Source organism: Pelobates fuscus, chromosome 5, assembly GCF_036172605.1.
Source record: "Pelobates fuscus isolate aPelFus1 chromosome 5, aPelFus1.pri, whole genome shotgun sequence".
NCBI lineage: Eukaryota > Metazoa > Chordata > Amphibia > Anura > Pelobatidae > Pelobates > Pelobates fuscus.
The window spans coordinates 115,111,611-115,132,156 of record NC_086321.1 but is presented as its reverse complement, the minus strand read 5'-3'; the positions used below and the strand labels follow the sequence as shown (position 1 = coordinate 115,132,156).

Sequence of the window (20,546 nt, the reverse complement as noted above, 5' to 3'; positions counted from 1 at the left end):
ATGCGGAACTGCCAGGACAAGTTCCTTGACACCCTGGGCCCGGTCACCAAATTGTATGAGCTGCTGGAGACGGCTCAGTCTACTGGGGCTCCAGTAGACTTTGAGGTGGCGTTCGGCTGGCTCCAACGCCTAATTTGCATGATAGGCAACGCCAATACGGCCATGTCAACAGAGCGCAGGAAAGCCATCCTGCTCAAGATTGAGCCCAAGCTCGCAAGCATGGCCTCTAATGAGCCCGGTGCCTCCGCAAACGGCCTCCTATTTGGAGAATCCTTTGTAAAGGACCTAGGGTCCTACGTAAAGACATTCACGGCTTTGGACAAGGCCCAATCCTCCATTAAGAGGGTATTTAGCCCAAAGGTTTTTGGCGGGGCCGGTAGAGGTAGGAGCCGTCTACCCGGCCGCAACCCCCGGGGTTTCTCAAGACCGGGCAGAGGCTCCTTCAACCAACAGAGACCGACCCAAGAACGGTCCTTCACCCCATTCTTCCCCTCGCGAGGACGGGCTTGGCATACCCGCGGCAGTTGAGGAGCACCCACGGGAAAACGCCCTTATGGTGAGTACCATGTTTCCCCTTTCTTCCCATATACAGGTAGGGGGCAGACTGACCCGGTTCACCCGGGCATGGTCACTTATCACGTCAGACAGTTGGGTGTTACAGACAATAAAGGGCTACCACCTAGAACTAACCGCTCCCCCCATTCAGTCCTCCCCCCCAAGGGCGATTCACATGCCATCTGCACACTTAGATCTCATCTCTACGGAGATCAGGGAATTACAGGCCAAGAAGGCCATAGAAGAGGTCCCTCTAGACACACCGGGTTTCGTAAGCAATCTTTTTCTAGTGCCCAAAAAAGGAGGCGGGGTACGCCCGGTTATCAACCTACGGCCCCTGAATGCCTTCATACAATACAGGCACTTCAAGATGGAGGGCATTCACTGCCTCAGAGACCTACTCCTACCCGGAGACTGGATGGTCAAATTAGATTTGCAAGATGCTTACCTAACGATCCCGGTAGCCTCAATTCACAGGAACCTACTCCAGTTCTGCTGGGAAGGCAAGAAGTGGCGTTTCACATGCCTACCTTTCGGCCTGTCCTCCGCCCCGTGGTGTTTCACGAAAGTCCTAAAACCAGTGGTGGCCTTCCTCCGATTACACGGAGTCCGCCTTATCATTTACCTGGACGACATCCTAATACTCTCCGGGACTCGATCCCTCTTACTAGAACACTTAGGGTGGGCCCTACACCTCATACAGAACCTAGGCTTCCTTGTAAATTGGAAGAAGTCGGTTCTGATCCCCTCTCAACAAATGGAATTCCTCGGATTCCGTATCGACTCCGTACTACAGGTTCTCTGCCTCCCAGCAGAGAAGATGTCCAACATCAAGAGGGAAATAAAGAAACTTATGCAACGGCCGGACATATCCCTACGCCAACTGGCACGGGTCATCGGCCTGTTGGCAGCCTCTATCCAGGCGATTTTCCCAGGCCCGCTACACTACAGAGCCTTACAACGGCTGAAAGCGGCCTGCCTGAGGAGTGGCCACTCGTACGAATCTCACATTTCCCTGGATACAGAGTCGAGGGAGGAACTGAACTGGTGGCTGACCCACATGGAGGCTTGGAACGGCCGAGCGATCTTCGGGTCCACTCCAGACCTGGTGATCGAATCGGACGCCAGCTTACATGGTTGGGGCGCGCGCTGCGGCAATATATCCACAGGAGGCAGGTGGTCCACGGAAGAGTCCTTCTTACACATAAACTCTCTGGAACTGCTGGCGGCCTCGTTCGCCATTCGCAGTCTGTCTCCCAGAGGCATCTCATGCTCGATCCTCCTCAAGCTGGACAATGTCTCAGCCGTAAGATACATAAACCATCTAGGGGGAACCAGGTCTCGCATCCTAGCGGTTTTGGCCAGAGACTTCTGGAACTACTGCTTACAAAACAGCGTGTCCGTTACCGCGGAACACATCCCGGGCCTAGACAACTACACCGCGGACTGGAACTCCCGCTACCTGAGGGACTCGGGAGATTGGAAACTGCTACCGAAAATATTCCGCAGAATCTCGTCCCTGTGGGGACCTTTGAGCATGGATCTGTTCGCATCCAGACTCAACACACAACTACCGAAGTTCTGCAGCTGGAGACCAGACCCGGAGGCCGTAGCGACAGACGCTTTCCTCCAAGTTTGGTCCGAGGGCAGGGCTTACGCCTTCCCACCATTCAACCTGATAGCTCGTTGTCTGGCGCACCTCCGGCGCTTCAAGAGCTCATTGGTACTGATAACCCCGTGCTGGAGATCTCAACCTTGGTTCCCACATCTGCTGGAGATGGCGATAGACCACCCACGGCTACTGCCGGACCATCCATCGCTATTGACCAACCCAGATGGGGAAAACCACCCCCTGGTGGAACAGGGCCTTCTCCGCCTCATGGCGTGGCTCCTTTCCGGGGACCCTGGGAGATCACGGAGGTTTCGAACACGACTGTGCGGCTCCTGGCAAACGCATGGGCACCTGGTACACGACAAGCCTATGCTGCAGCATGGAGACAGTGGGCCAATTGGTGCTTGGGACGATCATTGGATCCGATATCAGCCCCTGTGAAATCGGTACTAGATTTCCTCACGCACCTGTTCGAATCAGGCAAGGCCTTCCGCACGGTCAATGTTTTCCGCTCGGCCATCTCAGCCGGGCACGACCAGGTGGACGGCCTCCCACTGGGGCAGAATCCTCTAGTTTGTCGTTTGCTTAAGGGAGTCCGTTTCTCACGTCCCCCCACGTCCAGATACGGGTCCTTCTGGGACGTCAACTGTGTGTTCAGACTCATAGATGGCTGGCCCACTAACGTGGATCTTTCACTTAAACAATTATCGGCAAAACTACTGATGCTGCTCTGCCTTCTATCCTGCAAACGGGTATCAGATGTGAGAGCCTTGGACTGGCGAGCACGTTCATTCACCCCGGAGGGGGTGTCGTTCGATATCTCACGAAGAACGAAGTCGGCCACCAAACAGGTCTGCTATCCACGGATACCGTGTTTACCTAACTTATGCCCAATAGCGTGCCTAAAAGAATACGAGTCTCGCACCTCTACACTACGCCCGTCCAATGACGGGCCTCTGTTCATCTCCCTGAAGAAACCCCATCTGCCGGTATCCACGCCGACGCTGGCACGATGGATTAAATGGATGTTAGCTACGGCCGGAATCGACGTCTCTGTTTTCTCATCACACTCTGTTAGAGGCGCCATGGCCTCTAAAGCATCGGCGGCCGGATGCCGCTTGGAAGACATTCTGAAGGCTGCAGATTGGTCTACGGAATCCACATTCAGGAACTTTTACTTTAGACCGATACAACATTTTTCAGATAAAGTCATTGCTCAGCTTTAAACAAGCATAATAGGAGCCTCCGTGTCTTTAATAAAATTCCTAGATTTTACTAGTAGCATGACGTAAAGTCATGATTTTATTAAGGACACGGAGGCGAGTATTATTCCCTCCCTCCCTCCCTGGGTTGGAGGTGGTGATATGTTTTCTGTTACACCCTGTTTTTCTGGAATGACTCACGACTTGCTTCTTTAGGACGGGTCTTCCTGGCCCATATTCTATTTAATTATGCTGTATAGATTTGACGTTTTCTGTCGTTTAGCTTAGTTTACATTAGCTTTAATTGATCATGATTATCACACATTTTATGTTATGTCTAGTTAATATGACACTTATTCCTTTCCAGAAGTCAAGATTGCTATATATAATGGAAAATATTACACCCAGTTGCAAGTTGAGATTTTACCATATTTCTCCCCTCTTTTTTAGCATGATTCCAAATACTTATGGAACTAACAGGAGCTTCGCAGTTGACTCCACATTCCCAGGAAGATATGTTCAGCTTCCGAGTTTACAGTTCAATTTCAAGTTCTGGTTCGGTTTACGGGTCTTCGGATCGCGACGAAAGAGGAAGAGGAAGAGAGTGCTACACCTTATATACTGAAAGGGGGAGGTTCCCCTATGTAGCACTGTGGAATATGTTGAATATGTATATATGTTAATGATATGTTTTTTCTCTTTTCACTCATTTCTCTCTTCGCTGCTGAGGGAAAATAAAAGAAAGAGAAGCATAATACTCGCCTCCGTGTCATTAATAAAATCATGACTTTACGTCATGCTACTAGTAAAATCTAGGAATTTTCATCTATTCATTAATTATACTCATTTAATGACGGTCATGGATTTAAATGCAAAATATCATAGAAATGTTTCAATATTCATATATTTATTTTTGTAGTGTGATTATAGAATAGAGCAATCAAAGCTTCTGAACCATTCTAATACAGTCCTTATGGACCAGAACAACAGTATCATGTCCCACTGCTCTCGTCACCCGAATTAGTGAAGAATGAGGGTGATTGGTAGTTAGATCATACCATGCCACTCACGTTCTCTAGCACACCATATCACACAATAACCACCTGAAGTGTCACATTTTTGTCCTTAACTGACATTTTAAAAGCAAGTGGCAGGTAAGAGGTGCTTTCAAATTTTCCATGCAAGAGCCCTTCTACCACTTCTTAGTTCAAGATGTTGTCCACGTTTATTTGTCATTATCCACCCACGGTAATATAGGAATTTGAAGACTATATAGAATTTTTTATTGGACTAAATAAATATGCTACAAACACAAAAATGCAATTTTAAGGAAATGCAATGCTTTATAAAATTAACAGAAATTTAAAGTTTTGCATAAGTTACCAGACCAGCAAGTAACCAAAAATACTTTAAATAATACAAATCACAAAACAAATTAAAAAACATGAATGATTTTACAGAGCCAAATATATGCATGGTGTCTCAGTATGATGACAATGCCATCAATCAATAAGATGTCTAAACATATCAAATATGAATCCATGATCTATATAAAAAGAACAATCTAGTACCCTTTGAAACTCTACTTCTTTATAGGGACCTGCTGGCAAAAATCCACTATAAATTGCAAAATGCATACTGTGTTTTAAAACCATTTATTCAGCAACATTTACTAGTGAATCATGTCTAATAAATGTACTGATATACATCTAAAAACATATTCTGAGCACGACATCCAAGAGTGATAAATTACATTAAAATTCCAAATGGAAATTAATATATTTCTATTGTTTTTCTGCTGTGGAAGAAAAAAATATTGAGGAAACATTTAAATTTGCATAATACAATTTTAAACTAGCAGCATACTTTAGTTTAAATATTCTTATATTATGTGGACCTTTCTTCTTAAATATGGAAAAATTGAGCATTATCTTCGGATATGCAATGTTATACACAAGGTGGACCCTTAAAATTCCGTATCATGATATTAAACAAATGTTTCACTCTTCTACATTAATGGTATAATTTCTATATTTTCAGTGCTGTCCAATTTTACTAGAATGAACAATATAGCCATTTCAGACCAAGAGCCTACTAAATAATCTGTAATACCAGTTGAACAAGGAGTAACATTTGATTGTATACATTTTTAAATCATATGCAGCAAGCAGACATCTTTCTCTAAATTATGTTTAGAGGGACACTTTTGTATATTCCTGTCAATTTTGGTGTTATACAAATTCAATCTGTCACATGGATAGGTGGTATACAATAGTTGGAACATCCTAACTTTTGTGATATGTTTTAGTAAAAATTGAAAGTATAGATTTTCAAGGTATATGCAGCAAGTAGGCATCTTTTTTTAAAACATATTTATAGGGAGAATTTTATATATTTCTTTCTTAAGATGTACATATACAAACATAAAGAAACAATGCAAGCACTCTAAATACTACAGCACATTGTAATGCCCATTTTACATAGTCAAACTATTTTAGAATGGCTGATTGCATACATGTAATTCCCAGGGCACAACCCTCTGCCCCACTGCAGATGAAAACAAAAGCTAGAAGCTCTTTTTAGTAACTTCCATTACCTCTCCTGAGCTGAACCTTGCCGTTCAAGGCTTGTGTCTAGCTCATTGACTTCTGGCTCTCAATTAGCTGTAGTAAAGGTGGAGAGAGGTCCAGCAAACCACTCTAAAATGTTTGACTACTTCTAATGGGGGGTGCAAGGAAACTCTCATAATCACTGTTGTGTGCTATAGTAGTTATGGTGTTTTATAGTGTTCCTCTGCTCTACAAAATTGTCTAACATTACAATAGTAGGGTAATCACCTTAGAAACCAGTGGAACAGAAGGTACATTCCATTGGCGACTCCTCCCCTTTTAAATTTTTGCACCACTTTGTAGAAAAGAGAACTGTGATAAAGATCCCCCAATGTGTTTATGAAATAACCCAACTTTTGTAATGTCTCTTTTACATTATTTTGCTATCATATAGTTAACTTCAAAGTCTTCCCATTTCACATTACTGTATCAGTCAAACTGATAATGGCTTTCACATATCATTTGCAAAATTCAGACTTTCATTCTAATTTTTGGTTTGCTTATTAGTCAAGGCAAATATAAATCATATTTTCTCTTTTAAAGGTAAAGGGAGGTGACTTTCTAGCATTTGTAATATAATGATGAAGGTCACTGGGACAAGCCAAACTAGAGCTGCTCTTTACTGGTCCGAGGTAGGATATGTGGATGAGATGAATGGAGCAGCGCTAACAGGGATCCTCGAATTTGGTCAAGTATTAAACAAAACAAAAAACTGTTGAGTAACTATATAGTGCAGTAATTTGGATGCTGGTCTGGGATAAGAGAAGGAAATATACTCACAGTGTGTAGAGCTTTCATTAAGCTCACATTTTGTGTGCCTTGGTGATATGATCCCTGCCTTAGGATGTAGAGTATATTTTGCTCCAATGAGGGACAATCCACATATTATGAAATACATACAAGAAGGATATCAATATGATGTTGTATATTTGGAGTCACAAATGTGGTAGATATTGTATATAATTACGCACTCACATTTTATGGAGCCCAAGGATGGCTCTTAGTAAATCGTGGGAAGCGGTACAATCCCCACTTTTGCATATATGTTCACTTTGATAAAGCCGATTTTATATAATGAAACACATTAGTGTTATATTTTATTGTGTTTTATGTACTTGTATACATTTCTAATTAATAAGTGCATTTTTATATTCCTGGAGCATCCTGTTCTGTTCCTGATTACTGGACATCAAATTCCTTGATGGGCCTTGGCGGTATGGTACTACCATATGTGTTGAGGATTGCTTATCTGTTTTTTTTTCTCCCCACTTGTGAGTAATCTTTCAGTTATTTTACCCCCTTCTTTCATTTACAGTGTGCAGTATATTTTATTTCTGTTTTCATTTATAAATCATCACAGTGAGGATCCTGTAACCTGCATATCCAGGGGTGGGGATTTACCTTCACGCCATTTACTAGAAGTAATCCTTGGGCTCAATAACATGTGAATGTATATTTATATACAATACCTCCCACATTTGTGACATCAAATATACTACACCATATTGGTATGTTTCTTGTTTATATTTCAAAATTTCCAGAACGTCATTCTTTAAAGCAAGAGATACCCGCTACATCCTCAGGCGCAGATCATACCACAAAGGCGTACAAAAATAGAGATTACTGAAAGTGTGCTTCCTTCCTGTCTCCCCGACCAGTATCCAAGCTTCTACACTATATAGTTGTTCTACTGTTTTTGTCTAATTTTATACTTATCCAAATTTGAGGATCTCCCTTGGTTCTACCTTCTCCATCTCATCCACATATACTTTTTTGGCAAAGGGAATTATTAAACAATATATATATTACATGTAATATCACAGTGATGGTATTGACATATTGGTTGAATTAAAGTCAACAGAGGAGAGAACGATATTCACTAGATTAACTGGTGTAGTTTGAAATGTGAAATGCATTTAAACAAAATAATCAGTTTGCTAACATAATTATAGATTCATTAAAGTAAAATATGAAATCAGGTCAATATTGTGATTTTTAGTCTGGAACGATTATGACAATCTTCAGACTTATTTGGTGGCATAAATTATATTCACCTTCCAATGTCTCACCAGCATATTATTACACAATTTTGGTAACTAATCTGCTTCATTGCTGCTTTGTTATACAAAACTCATTACTTTGAATTATGATTATCAGAATTATTCACTAAAGCGAGAATTGATGGGAATTCAAAGTAAATTTCAAATTTAATGCCAAAATAGATGATCTAGAAAAATGATGTAAGTCAGTTATGCTTCCATGTCAGGTATTTTGGCCTTAAATTTGTGTTTATATTCACTTTGTTAGTGTTAAATCCTGCAATCGTGTAGATATATTTTCTAAAGAATTTCAAGATTACTTTTTTAAAGTATAAATCAGTTTTCTTTGATTCTAACTGTAAACATAGATTAACTCTCACAAAATATGGGCTAATGAATGGAAATACAGCTGTGGTCATTTTTTGCATATTTTAGAGAAAAAAAGTTGGAATTGTTATAACTGCTTGTTCTTATAAATAGTAATGTTGTAATGTTCATGTAGTTCATCTTCTTGCCAGCAAATTAATGACAATGATTCATAAAAAGCTTCTAGGATGTACAGTACCCTACATTTTGATATAATTGTGTTGCCAAAGTTCATCTGCATTAAGAGCAAACACTGTGAATTAGACGTAAAATAAGTCATTAGGAACTTGGTAGCCAGTACCTGTTGCTCATGAAAAGAACATCTCTAATTTAGTTTTAAAAAATAAAGATACAATCATAGTTATTTATTTTTAACTTTAAAAATCCTAAAGATGAAGAAAAGTAGTTGTGTGTGTATATATATATATATATTTATTTAAGTCTTCATATAAATAAAAAAATTCAAGTCTCTTCCCCAAGGGAAGCATAATGCACTTTTGTGGTACCTTCGCCAGTAAATACTGATTCTGTGTCACTAGCAAATATGATAATGACTAATGTTGCATCCTACCACCCTTAAAATAGATTTATTGGGTTGGGAATTCAAAAATGTGCTCCTAAAAAAAAAAAAAAAAAATCATGTATTTGTAATATCCAAATAGAGAAATGTGAAACATCAATCCCAACCTCAGTAGGAAACAAAAATACCAGTAACTAGTAGATTGCGTTTTGTCTTTTTGATCAACAAATATCCTTTGGAAGACATAGAGTTTATGAACAATAGCAAAATTAAAATATGAGGGAATGTCCCCTTGAAGGCAGGATGAATTGACATGTCAGGAGTGAGTTCGGTTATATTCACCACCTAAATGTTTCTCTAACCATATTTCAGCTAACTGAGCAGCAGATGCAAATGTACTAGCTTTGGAACCTAAGCACATCTTGTATTGCTTAGGATTTAAATTTGGGTCACATTGCACTGGATGAAAAACATGGACTACCCCAGTTTCTTGACTCCGAAAAGCTTTAAGACCCGATGATAATACTTTAGTAAATAGGTCTACGTCTTCTAATCCCCAACCTTGGATAGAGGTATCAAAGCCACCTATATTTAGGAGATCACTTTTATAAACACAAGTGATTCCAAATCCGTAGTCTCTCCAAAACCCAGTTTTCTTTGTGAAAATGAAGTTGTTGTCTGTGGGAGGGTTTTCTCCATATGTTACTTTTGGATCATACTGGCTGAATACAATTGGATAGTAGACTTGTTGTCCTTGTATAGTATTATCTCTACACCTTTGAAGAAAGTCTGATGTGAACATTAGGTCAACATCGCAAAAGAGCAGTAATGTGTCATTATCAAATTGAGAAGAGCCTTTATCGAGACTCAACCCTCTGGAAAATTGTCCAGATATGGTTATTATATTCATTTCAGCTTGTGGATATTTATTTTGGTAGGCTGTCATTAACTCAATGTGCTTATCTGAATCAGCACCTGGATCAGAAACAGATAGGATAACAACCAGCTTTATATTTTGCTTTGGAATCAAACAGATCTTTTCAAAGTTTTCCATGAATCTTGTAAAAATGTCATACCTTCCAGTCAGAGGGACGAGAAAATGTATCTTTTTGTCATTGTTTTCTTTCATTTCCTTAGTGACATGTATCGACGAAAACATTTTTAGTGAATTGGAAAAAAAAGAAAAAGATTGGGCATCATTATTTATACTTTGCAAAAAGCTTTGCACATCCAGTTCTTCTTCTTCTTTGATAAAAGGCTTACTAAATGACTGCTGAAGGTAGGCATGTCGTCTAACGGGCACAGTGAGTTTTCTTCCCTTATGCCTTTTGTACAAAAGCAACAAATCTAATATATACTCTACTCCATACATAGGATGAATTCGGCGGTACCCATACTGGATTTCTTTAAAATCAATCAGTCTTCCTCTGGATTTGGAATTTTCATTGACCATTTCCATTACTTGCATCACAGTGTCATCTAAGGAAGCCTTTAGAAGGTTGTTGAGACTCTGACATGGAGGAGCATTTGCAGACATAGAATAAATATGTTTTCCAGTTAGAAAATCCCATTCAATTACTTCATTTCGTTCCCGTGGCTGAAATCTGTTGAAAGATGGCACCATACCGAGTTGTTGATCTTCTTTGCTTATCTCAGTGTTACTCAACTTGCTCATCAGAACACGTTCTCTGTGAAGCTGAATTGTGTGATACCGTAATTCAGAAATTTTCCGACTCAGTATATAATTATGCAGACGGTACTGATATGCTGGTCTTTTGTTAGGGTGTAATGTTATAGCTGTATGAATTTTGCTGTTATGCAGATCTTGTATATATCCTTTCCTGTTGTGTTCATAATTTTCATGAAACAATTGCTGCATCTAAGAAAAAGAAAAAATTAACGGAATTAAAAACTATAAATGATAACCAGTAAACATAATTGTCTGGATATCTTAAAACAAGCTCAAACTAGATATTATTGTCAATCAATATTAATAATAAGTTAACAACTTACTAGAATAAAGCAACTAATGAGATGTGTATGATACACTAATCAAATGCACAGATCTGACTATACTTATTTAAACACATCCTATATATTATAATCATAATACAAGCAATTCAATAATTTTTCAGTTTTATCAAATGTACGATTATTAACATTCTTAAAATACAATACTTGAATACACTGCTGATTTTATCAGCTGTCCTGCTATGTTATGATATGACTTGTTTTTGCATTATTAAAACTGTCTTAATCCAAAATATCCTAAATACAGTTTTGTTTTTTTTCTTTAGAAATGGCATTTGTTAATTATACATTTGATTTATGTATGTATGTATGTGTATTTTTCCTATTTTTTCTATATATATATATATATATATATATATATATATATATATATATACTTTTTTAAATTTTTGATGAAAACTCCAGGTGAGAGGTGAAATGTCGATCTGTTTTTTATACTATGAATTAAAAGTTAAGTTTTACATTTTCGATAGGTCTTGGAGTGCCGTCTTTCTTTGGATTTGTGTACTTTTTTGCCTGACCAGCACTGGGCATCCGCCGTAATTATCAAGGAGTGCACGCTTAGTTTGTATGTATATATATATATATATATATATATATATATATATATATATATACACAAAAGCTTGGCACTTTTATATACAAGTCCTGAACAGGTTGAAATGTTGATCGTTTACACTATTGAATGTAATTCACAAATTTGAATAAATCCCTTCCTTGAAGACCTGTGAGTACGCCCTTTTCTACTGATATATGTATCTCACATAGCCAAACAACTTTGGGTCTATCTAATGCCATGTCATGTCCATGTCCCTTAATGTCCCTAAATAGGAGCAAAATAAAACCCAAAGCAAGAAAATGAATGTCCTTACCCCTAATTTGTATGAGATTGTCCATTAAATAAAATTATACTATTGATGAGAAGAAGAAGACAAAGAAGAATATAAATAAATAAGGGTAGTATAAATGCATATATAGAGTGGAAATATATTAAAGTGTTAGAGTGTGTAGAGTGTGCCGTTTGCATATTAGTATCCTTTCGTTCAGTCTAGTAGCTAAAAGGGTAAAATTGATTTGTTGTTCTGTGAAAACGGTTTCCATTATTGGGTTATTTATATCAACTTCTTTTGTTACATAATAATAAGAACTTATAAAGAATTCTAATGGAAATGCTGGCACAAATCTTATAGCAAATGGGTACATACCTGTCACTATATAAACTAACCAGATGTGCACTAAACAATCTGGCAATGTGGATCCGTGTTATGTGTGCACTAACAAAGCAGATCATATCCCAGATTGTATATAAAAATAATGTCACGCTCCATAGATTTAAAGCATTGTGAGAATATTTATTCTTATTTAATGTTGTAAATCTTACCCTTGGGAAGAAAACTTACTTCCACAAATTTACAGCACATGCAGCTTCAAAGCATTCACTACTTAAAATCCGCTACATTACCGTAAGACTTGCAAAATTGTTCTGCTGTGTACGAAATACAGTAGTTGATGTCGTTAGAAAATAGAGATGGCTCAGAGGAGGTAAACTAAAGTAATTCTCGTGAAGTGGGAAATGCAATAAACACAAAGGTGATACTATGAATTCCAGATATGGGGAAAAAAGTATTATTTTCTTTACAGACAGCTTTTTATGTATTTTATACATTTACTGAGCCATTTTAATGCCTTCGAGTTTATACCAAGCATCTTTTGCTAGCATTTGACACAGATCACATAAGACCCAGTTTTTATGAACTTGATGGTATATTGCCAATTAAAATGTCAGTTGTTATCTGTAAAAAAAAATGCTAAAGATTCCAGTAAACAACCACAGAATCTCTTTTCGCCAATAAAAACATTACTAAATGTTATCCAACATATTTCGCTATTTGTTAAAATTTCTCGTTTTTTGTAAAAATAGAATAAGGACTAAGTAACTTCATATATATGACATCCCGGTAATGCAAAGTAAATCCTATTCTTGTTTTTTTTCTGTCATTTTATTGCAGCCTCTGCCTTATTCTAACTCTTTAATATGTCATTTTTTTTTCTGTGTCAATCTATTTCCCACAATGCAATGCCATTTTATGAATAACGCTAGGTTGAACAGTTTTGTTCTACTGTACAATCCAAACAGGTGTAGTGCTGAGTTGCTAGGTTAGTTTAAATTCTTGTAATTAAAGTTTTTTTTTAAAAAAAAAAATGTTTATGACAAAAAATATACTTCAAAAAGCATTCTCTCATAATCACAAACATGAGTATTGAACAATCAACAATAGTGTGCACAAGTGTGTAAAAATAATAATAATTTCAAAGGAAATATTGAAATATTGCACACACAATCAAAGAGCGTTGCATTTATGATAATGAGTAACGTAGGTGAATGGCAAGAGACTGATCGTCAAACTGCAAAAAGTTCAGTGATAAACAAACGTATGTGACCTATATAAATATATTATTCATGATTCTTTAAGTAATCTGCATACCATTCCTACCACTAAGAGTAAAACTATTTTAAAATATATTTAAACACAATCAATAGGATATTCTGCTAAGCTGAAAATTTTAAATATGTCAAGCATATTCAATTCATGATTATATGTAATTCTGTATTCACACTATCTGCAGTTAACATAATTTAGATAATACTAAGAAAGCAACCAGCTTCTTTTCTTCTAATTATCATTGAAATAATAACGATATTGAGTTCACTCCAAGTAGGAAGATAACTTTGTGGCTAATTTCTGTGGTTGTGGTTTGCTAATGACTCTCTACTCTTTGATTTCTTACAACTAAATTATTTTCCACATAACAAACTGTGTGAGCTAATTTCTGTTAAAGCAAGGCTTGTTTGAGGAAAGTGTATCCGTAATGACTTTCTATATCTAATTATCCTTAAGTAATGTTGGCACCTGTTCTTGCTGTAAATTATTATATTATCGTCTTGTGTTTTTATTTATTTTTGCAAAAGCAAATTAAACAAAACATGTGTCATTGTCTTTAAAGGCAAAATCCAATTGTTCATTGTCACAGCAACTGTGTATATTAATTATAATTGAGTGAGCCTAACCAAAAATTGTCCCTTACAGTAACAGATCTTTTATTAATAGCCTATTTAAGTAAAAAATATTGCTTTATTAAAGTAACATAAATTGTGCAAGAAATGTGGTAGTTATGCAAATGGGGAATAAAAAAAATCAAATGACATATTAATCAAACATAAGATAAATATCTCAAACAAAATCCTATATCATTATTCTGTAAGCCTTCTGCCCATTGGATGCTTCTCCCTAGATGTTTTATATCAATGTTTGCCTCTGAAAGGTAATATGAAAGTAAATTATAGTAACCTTCATGTGCAATATAATATTAAAATTAATATGTAAAATACATGAGGTTTATTTATTAAAGTCTGATTCAGCCAATCTACTTTTATTATGCCCAGATATGCAGATAAAACCTAAAGAACATATTTATGGGCATGATAATAAAATCAAGGCAATTGCAATTAAATGCAACAGAAAACTGTTTGAGTGCACATGCAAATGGCCTATTGAAATGTACCATTTTAATTAAGTAAACTGTGAACAGAATTTGCTTTACTGATCCCAAGAGAACATTTTTCAAAATTTTCCCTATATAATACAAACACGCTATTTTTAGGATAATTGCACAAGGGGTTTTGGGGGGCCCTTAATGTTGGCTACTTAGGAAGTGTCTAATCAAGACTTGAAACACGTCCAGCTTTTGTTCAACTGAATGTAAGTTTCCACCTCCATGACATTTTTATATATAAGATTTGTAAAGCAAAATAAGGTTCCACTATTTTCATTAGGTATACCAGCTTTTACGTGGTTTGTGATTGATGATATTTGGCAGATGAATAGAGTTATAGCTATAGGAACAATACATGCTGCACCCTGGAACACACATCTACCAAATGGCAATAAAAGTAGTTGATGGAATATTCTTTTTGTACATATGATAAAGATGATATATAATGTAAAATTAATTTGAGCTGGTTAAAAAAACATTTATGGGGTAGCAACTAACATTTAAGGGGTAGCAATCTTGCCATGATTTAAATAGCAAATAGGTCTGCTGCTGTTTCTACTTGCTCCAAGAAACATGGGGGAGATCTATCAAGGCAAAAAAAATAAATGCTACTTTAAATGCAGAATCCCTAATATTTGTGTGCATTAATCCATGGTGCACATGTTTTGCCTTGATGAATCTCCCTCCAGATGTCACGTGTCCTGTCCATGTTCGATAAGGACATCTGTACATTGCAAGAAAATAATCTGCCAGCTGAGGTCTTCTGGGCCAAAACAAAAAATAAAAAAGAATCAGCTGCAGAAGAGCACACAGAGATGAGTTTCATTGGTCCCTGACTTAAAGAGATACTATAGGCAACAAAACAATATTTCCTTAATGAAGCAGTTCTGGTGTACAAATGATGCCACTCTAGTTTCACTGCTCAATTCACTGCCATTTAGGAGTTAAATAACTTAGTTTTTTTGTTCATGCATCCTTAGCTACACGTCCCCTGGCTGTGACTCACACAGCCTGCATGGAAAATTGTTTAATTTTTCAATCAGATGTTAAAGGGACACTCCAGGCACCCAGACCACTTCTGCCCATTGGAGTTATCTGGGTGCCAACTCTCATCATCCTTAACCCTGCAAGTGTAATTATTGCAGTTTTTATGAACTGCAATAATTACCTTGTAGGGTTAAGTCCTCCTCTAATGGCTGTCTAGTAGACAGCCACTAGAGGGACTTCCAGGTTCTTAAAACAGGCAGGATATATTCACCAAAAGTGCTTCATTAAGTGTAGGTGCTTATAATGTCCCTTTAAGGATGCCTGACAAATTGCCTGGTTAAGTAAACTTTAAAAGACTTGATGTTAGGTGGCTGTTACGGGTAGCTGCCTCTTGGAAATCTACTTTTGTTGCCCATAAGAAATGAATAAATAAATGAGATAAGAGTTTTGTGACTGCTTCCCCCATATCAACATCATATATTTATATACAGAGGATAAAAAAAGTAATGCACAGGTGTCCCACTAAAAACCCATGTCTATGCAATGGTCACCTCATTTTCCACATTATACATTGTAGTGCATGAAATGGTAAATAGAAATATGGTGGCCGCTCCTAATTTATTCCCATATCCATCATTGTTCAAGAATGGGCTTGTAAAATAACACACCAAAGGAAAGTCAATGCCCTAGTTTATATGAGCAAGAATCTAACCAACAAATGTATGTATCTACTATGTTATACTAAGTATCCAAATAATATCACCACATTGCATTAATTTGTCGCAGTTCTTTATTAGTAGGCAGTATGACAACTTAATGAAAAATGTCTGGGCACACCTTGACACTATGATTTTGGAAAATAAATTGTCTCTTATTTTTATTGTATTGTAATAGCATTGTTCACTAACATAAGCAAGTTGATGAGTGCAAGGGTTTTGTCAGATTTACAGTATATAGTTTTAAGGATGCTAATAATGATAACAGGTAAGATAGTTGGGAAGGAAAAATAGAGAATGTTATATAATGAGGATTGAACATGCAAGACCTTTCTTGAACAAATATGTGTGTTTTATTTGCATCAACAATGGAAGTTCATGCATCGTGTAAATCGTGTACAAGGTTTTTCCAACAAATGCTTCTCTTTTTTCTATTCCACATTTATTGTAAAGTCATTTTCATAAATAACAAGTCGTTAACTGTTAATTAGAACTACATACACAGAAGCTATAAAATAATAACAAAATATTATTTCCATTTCCTGTTTCGATATTGCATTTTCTCACGGTGCCAAATAGGACCTTTCCTAAAATGATTTTTCTCGCTCAACATCATTTCAGGCAGATTTTCTTGTTGATTAGACTCAAAGGAGATTAAGTCAAGCTTCTTACCAACTGACTTTATTAGCATTAAAGTTTTATCATAATTTTATCATAAATTTTAGCATCCCCAGAGCTAGCATCAAATTAAAATAATATAAGCATGGCAGGTTCCCTGCTTTAATATTTTTTTTTTTTTACGGTAGAATACATTACTCATATGTCATTTCTGGGGAAAAAAATGCTTTTGTAGCCAAAGATGGCTGTGTAAGAACAGAAATTAGGAAGATTAAAAACCAGGTTCAAAAATATTTTTAGTAAGTTTTTGCAAACCAAATGATTCTTAGAAAGCAATGCTTTGATCTTTAGTAAAACTTATCTCTTAAAAATGTAAATAAAATGGTAAGTAGGCCAATTACTTGTAATATTATCCTGCAGTCAACCTCCCTTGTAATGCAGTATTTCAGAATCAATCTAAATGTGAATGTTAATGATATGCTCCTGAGCACTGGGTACAGTGTATCTATGTAGACAGATTTTTAAGTATAATGTAGATGTTTTCCTCTGTGGCTTTAAAGGGTTTAGGCTTTAACCCCTTAAGGACCAAACTTCTTGAATAAAAGGGAATCATGACATGTCACACATCATGTATCCTTAAGGGGTTAAAAAGTTAATTATTTTGTCAAACTGCTCCAAATCCGTTTTATAAAATACTGGAGCCATAGGACCCAAACACTTCTTGCGCCGTAAATACTACAATAAGATATAAGTGGTTATGGTGCTAATAGATCTTTAAACTTTCAAATGCCAGGATATTGAGTCAACAATATTTTTGCATCTCCTCCTCCAAAGCAATGTATGCCCTAGCTATGCCAGGACTGAGCTGGATTATGATTTAAATTGCTATATTTTCAATATATATTTAGAATAAAATGGAGCATCTCATGAAAACAATGGTCAATACAAGGTTACTTTATTTTTACAGGCATGTTACTTCTATAAAAGTGAGGGTTCCCCTTGAAGATTTAGCTAAGAGCTTGGGAGAGAAACCTGGCTGCTAAGTGTCAAAGAGTTTTAGATAATGTGAACAAAGCGTAACTAATTGATCGGTTTTGAAAAAAAATAAATTCATTAGAAAAAGAACGGTTGTTAAAAGTTCATGTAGAATCCATAGATTGTGACACACTCAGAGTAAGATGATTCTTGAATTAGGGATCTCCACCTTTGTAAGACACATATTGAAGGTGGCCTTATAAAACAGGAAGTGTTCATGGTTAAGATGCTACTTCATAAAGATCTCAATAATTTACTTCCACAGTTCTACTGTACTCAGATCATATGATGTCTACGTTACTGTAATTTATATACAAATCTGTCAGAAAATGGCATCCAAATTGCAGTACTAATGAACTGGAAAAACAAGTGGTTTGAAAATTGTCTTCTCACTAATTGACTGTGAAACTTCTAGGAAACAGCCATAAATCTTAGTTCTATAGCACATTAGTAATGATGAGAAAGCTGAAGAAAAGATTATATCATGGATGTAGGACCCCATTTAATTATATATTTTACATTTCTTCCATTGATCCCCGTAGCTCAAATGAACCAATATAATATTACCTATAGGAGGGTTCGCCACACGTGAAATGTCTCTAAATCCAGCTATTCTTAATTCTCTATTAATTTAGACAGATGTAATTAATTCGTTTAACAGCCTATTTAACCTAGTTTTTACTTTCTGTATATAACCCTCGAGAAATTACAAAAGTGTTCTAAGGATTCAGGACTGTTAAATACTATGGAGACATTCCCTATATAAGTGATATTCAAAGTGAATTTCAAAATTAAGGCCAGAGTAGATGAACTGAAAGCATAGCAGTTTTGACTATTTTTACCTTTAATTTCAAAGTCACATTGGATTCTCACTTCAATTAATAATCCTATAGATGCCATCTGATAACAGCATGAAGTCATCCTGGCTCATTCTTTGCCATTGCTGCTTTCTTATTAACACATTTTACATGGACAAAGGTCATTGCTCTAAAGTGGCCATCACAATGTCTTTCATAGCATTTACAGCAACAATAATAATAACTTATTGGACGGTAAGTATGTGATGAATTTGAATAACCTAGCTATGGATTAAATAATGCTTTGTCTGATTGTTATCAAAGTCAGGTAAATTATAATGCTTTCAATAATTATAATGACTAGGATTTTTTTTATGATATTCTTCGTCATTCATATATTTCATATGTTCCCGTCATGGTTATGAAAGTTGCCTTTGATTTGGTTTTCTTTTATGCTCAATTTTTATAAATGCTAGATTCTAAAGCATTTTGAGTTTCAAAGGGAGAAAATTGTTATCAAAATTACTATTATTATTTTGTTCTTTCTTATTTTGTTAACTTTAAAAGTGAATCAATTGTAAATGTTTCTGATATAACTGAAATGCCTATTTTTCGTTGAATCATATTAATGTTTAACATTTAACAGGCAGAAGATAACATAGTTTCGATAATTCTTAACAGGGGTAGACTTCTGGCAGCAAATTGTAGCTGTAGTTCTGCAACAGCTGGCGTACATACGATCCATGGGGCCCCAGTGCGAAAATTGATCCGTGGGCACATGGCAGTGGGCACCTGGTCGCAGGGGTCGGATGGCTGCGACCCCTGAAACCGCGGTATGTATGCCAGTGCATGAGGATACACATATACTTAAAGGACCACTATAGGCACTCAGATCATTTCAGCTCAATGAAGTGGTCTGGGTGCCAGGTCCCTCTAGTTTTAACCCTGCAGCTGAAACCATAGCAGTTTCATAGAAACTGCTATGTTTCATTGAGGGTTAATCCAGCCTCTAGTAGCTGTCTCACTGACAGCCGCTAGAGGCGCTTCCACAATTCTCACTGTGAAAATCACAGTGAGAAGACGCTGGACGTCCATAGGAAAGCATTGAGAAATGCTTTCCTATGGGCAGTTTGAATGCGCCTGCGGCTCTTGCCGCGCATGCGCATATGGAGCTGAGAGGCGGATCGGGGCGGAGAGATCCCCAGCGCCAAGGGAGCCCGGTGCTGGAGAAAGGTAAGTGCTGAAGGGACACACACACACACTCTCACGAACAGACGCATACACACTAGCTAACAGACACACACATTTACTGACAGACACACACTCAGTGACAGACATACATGCACACTCACTGACAGACAGACACACATACACACTCACTTACAAAACATACACTCTCACTGACACACACTCACTAACAGACACCAAACAGACTCACTAACAGACACACACTAACAGACACACTGACACACACAAACACACTGACACTCACTAGCAGACACACACTCAATAACAGACACACACAAACTAACACACAACTAACACACTTTGTAACAGACACACACACAGTAACACACACACACTCACTGACACACACAAACTAACACACTCACTAACACTCACTAGCAGACACACACTCAATAACAGACACACACTAACACACACACAAACTAACACACAACAAACACACAGTAACAAACACACACACAGTAACACACTAGCTGACACACACTAACACACATACATACTAAAAAAATGTTTTTAATTGTAATCCCCCAGCCTCCCTACCTTTGGGAGTGCTGAGGGGATTCCAGCTTTCCCTGGGGTCCAGTGGAGCTGCTGGGTGGTGGGTCACAGGAGGTGGCAAGGGAGCACTCATCCTCCTGTTCACATTATATTCCGGC

At 37.2% G+C, this 20,546-nt stretch overlaps 1 protein-coding gene across 1 annotated transcript in view; it reads right to left on the bottom strand.

The window, feature by feature from the left end:
• Positions 1 to 8,799: 8,799 nt before the first annotated feature.
• Positions 8,800 to 20,546, bottom strand: part of CHSY3 (chondroitin sulfate synthase 3) — a 349,778-nt gene continuing 338,031 nt past the window's right edge. The window contains exon 3 of the mRNA XM_063456953.1: positions 8,800 to 10,782. Within this exon, the coding sequence (XP_063313023.1) occupies positions 9,220 to 10,782 (1,563 nt within the window). The 3' untranslated portion in view covers positions 8,800 to 9,219. The remainder of the gene's footprint in view (positions 10,783 to 20,546) is intronic.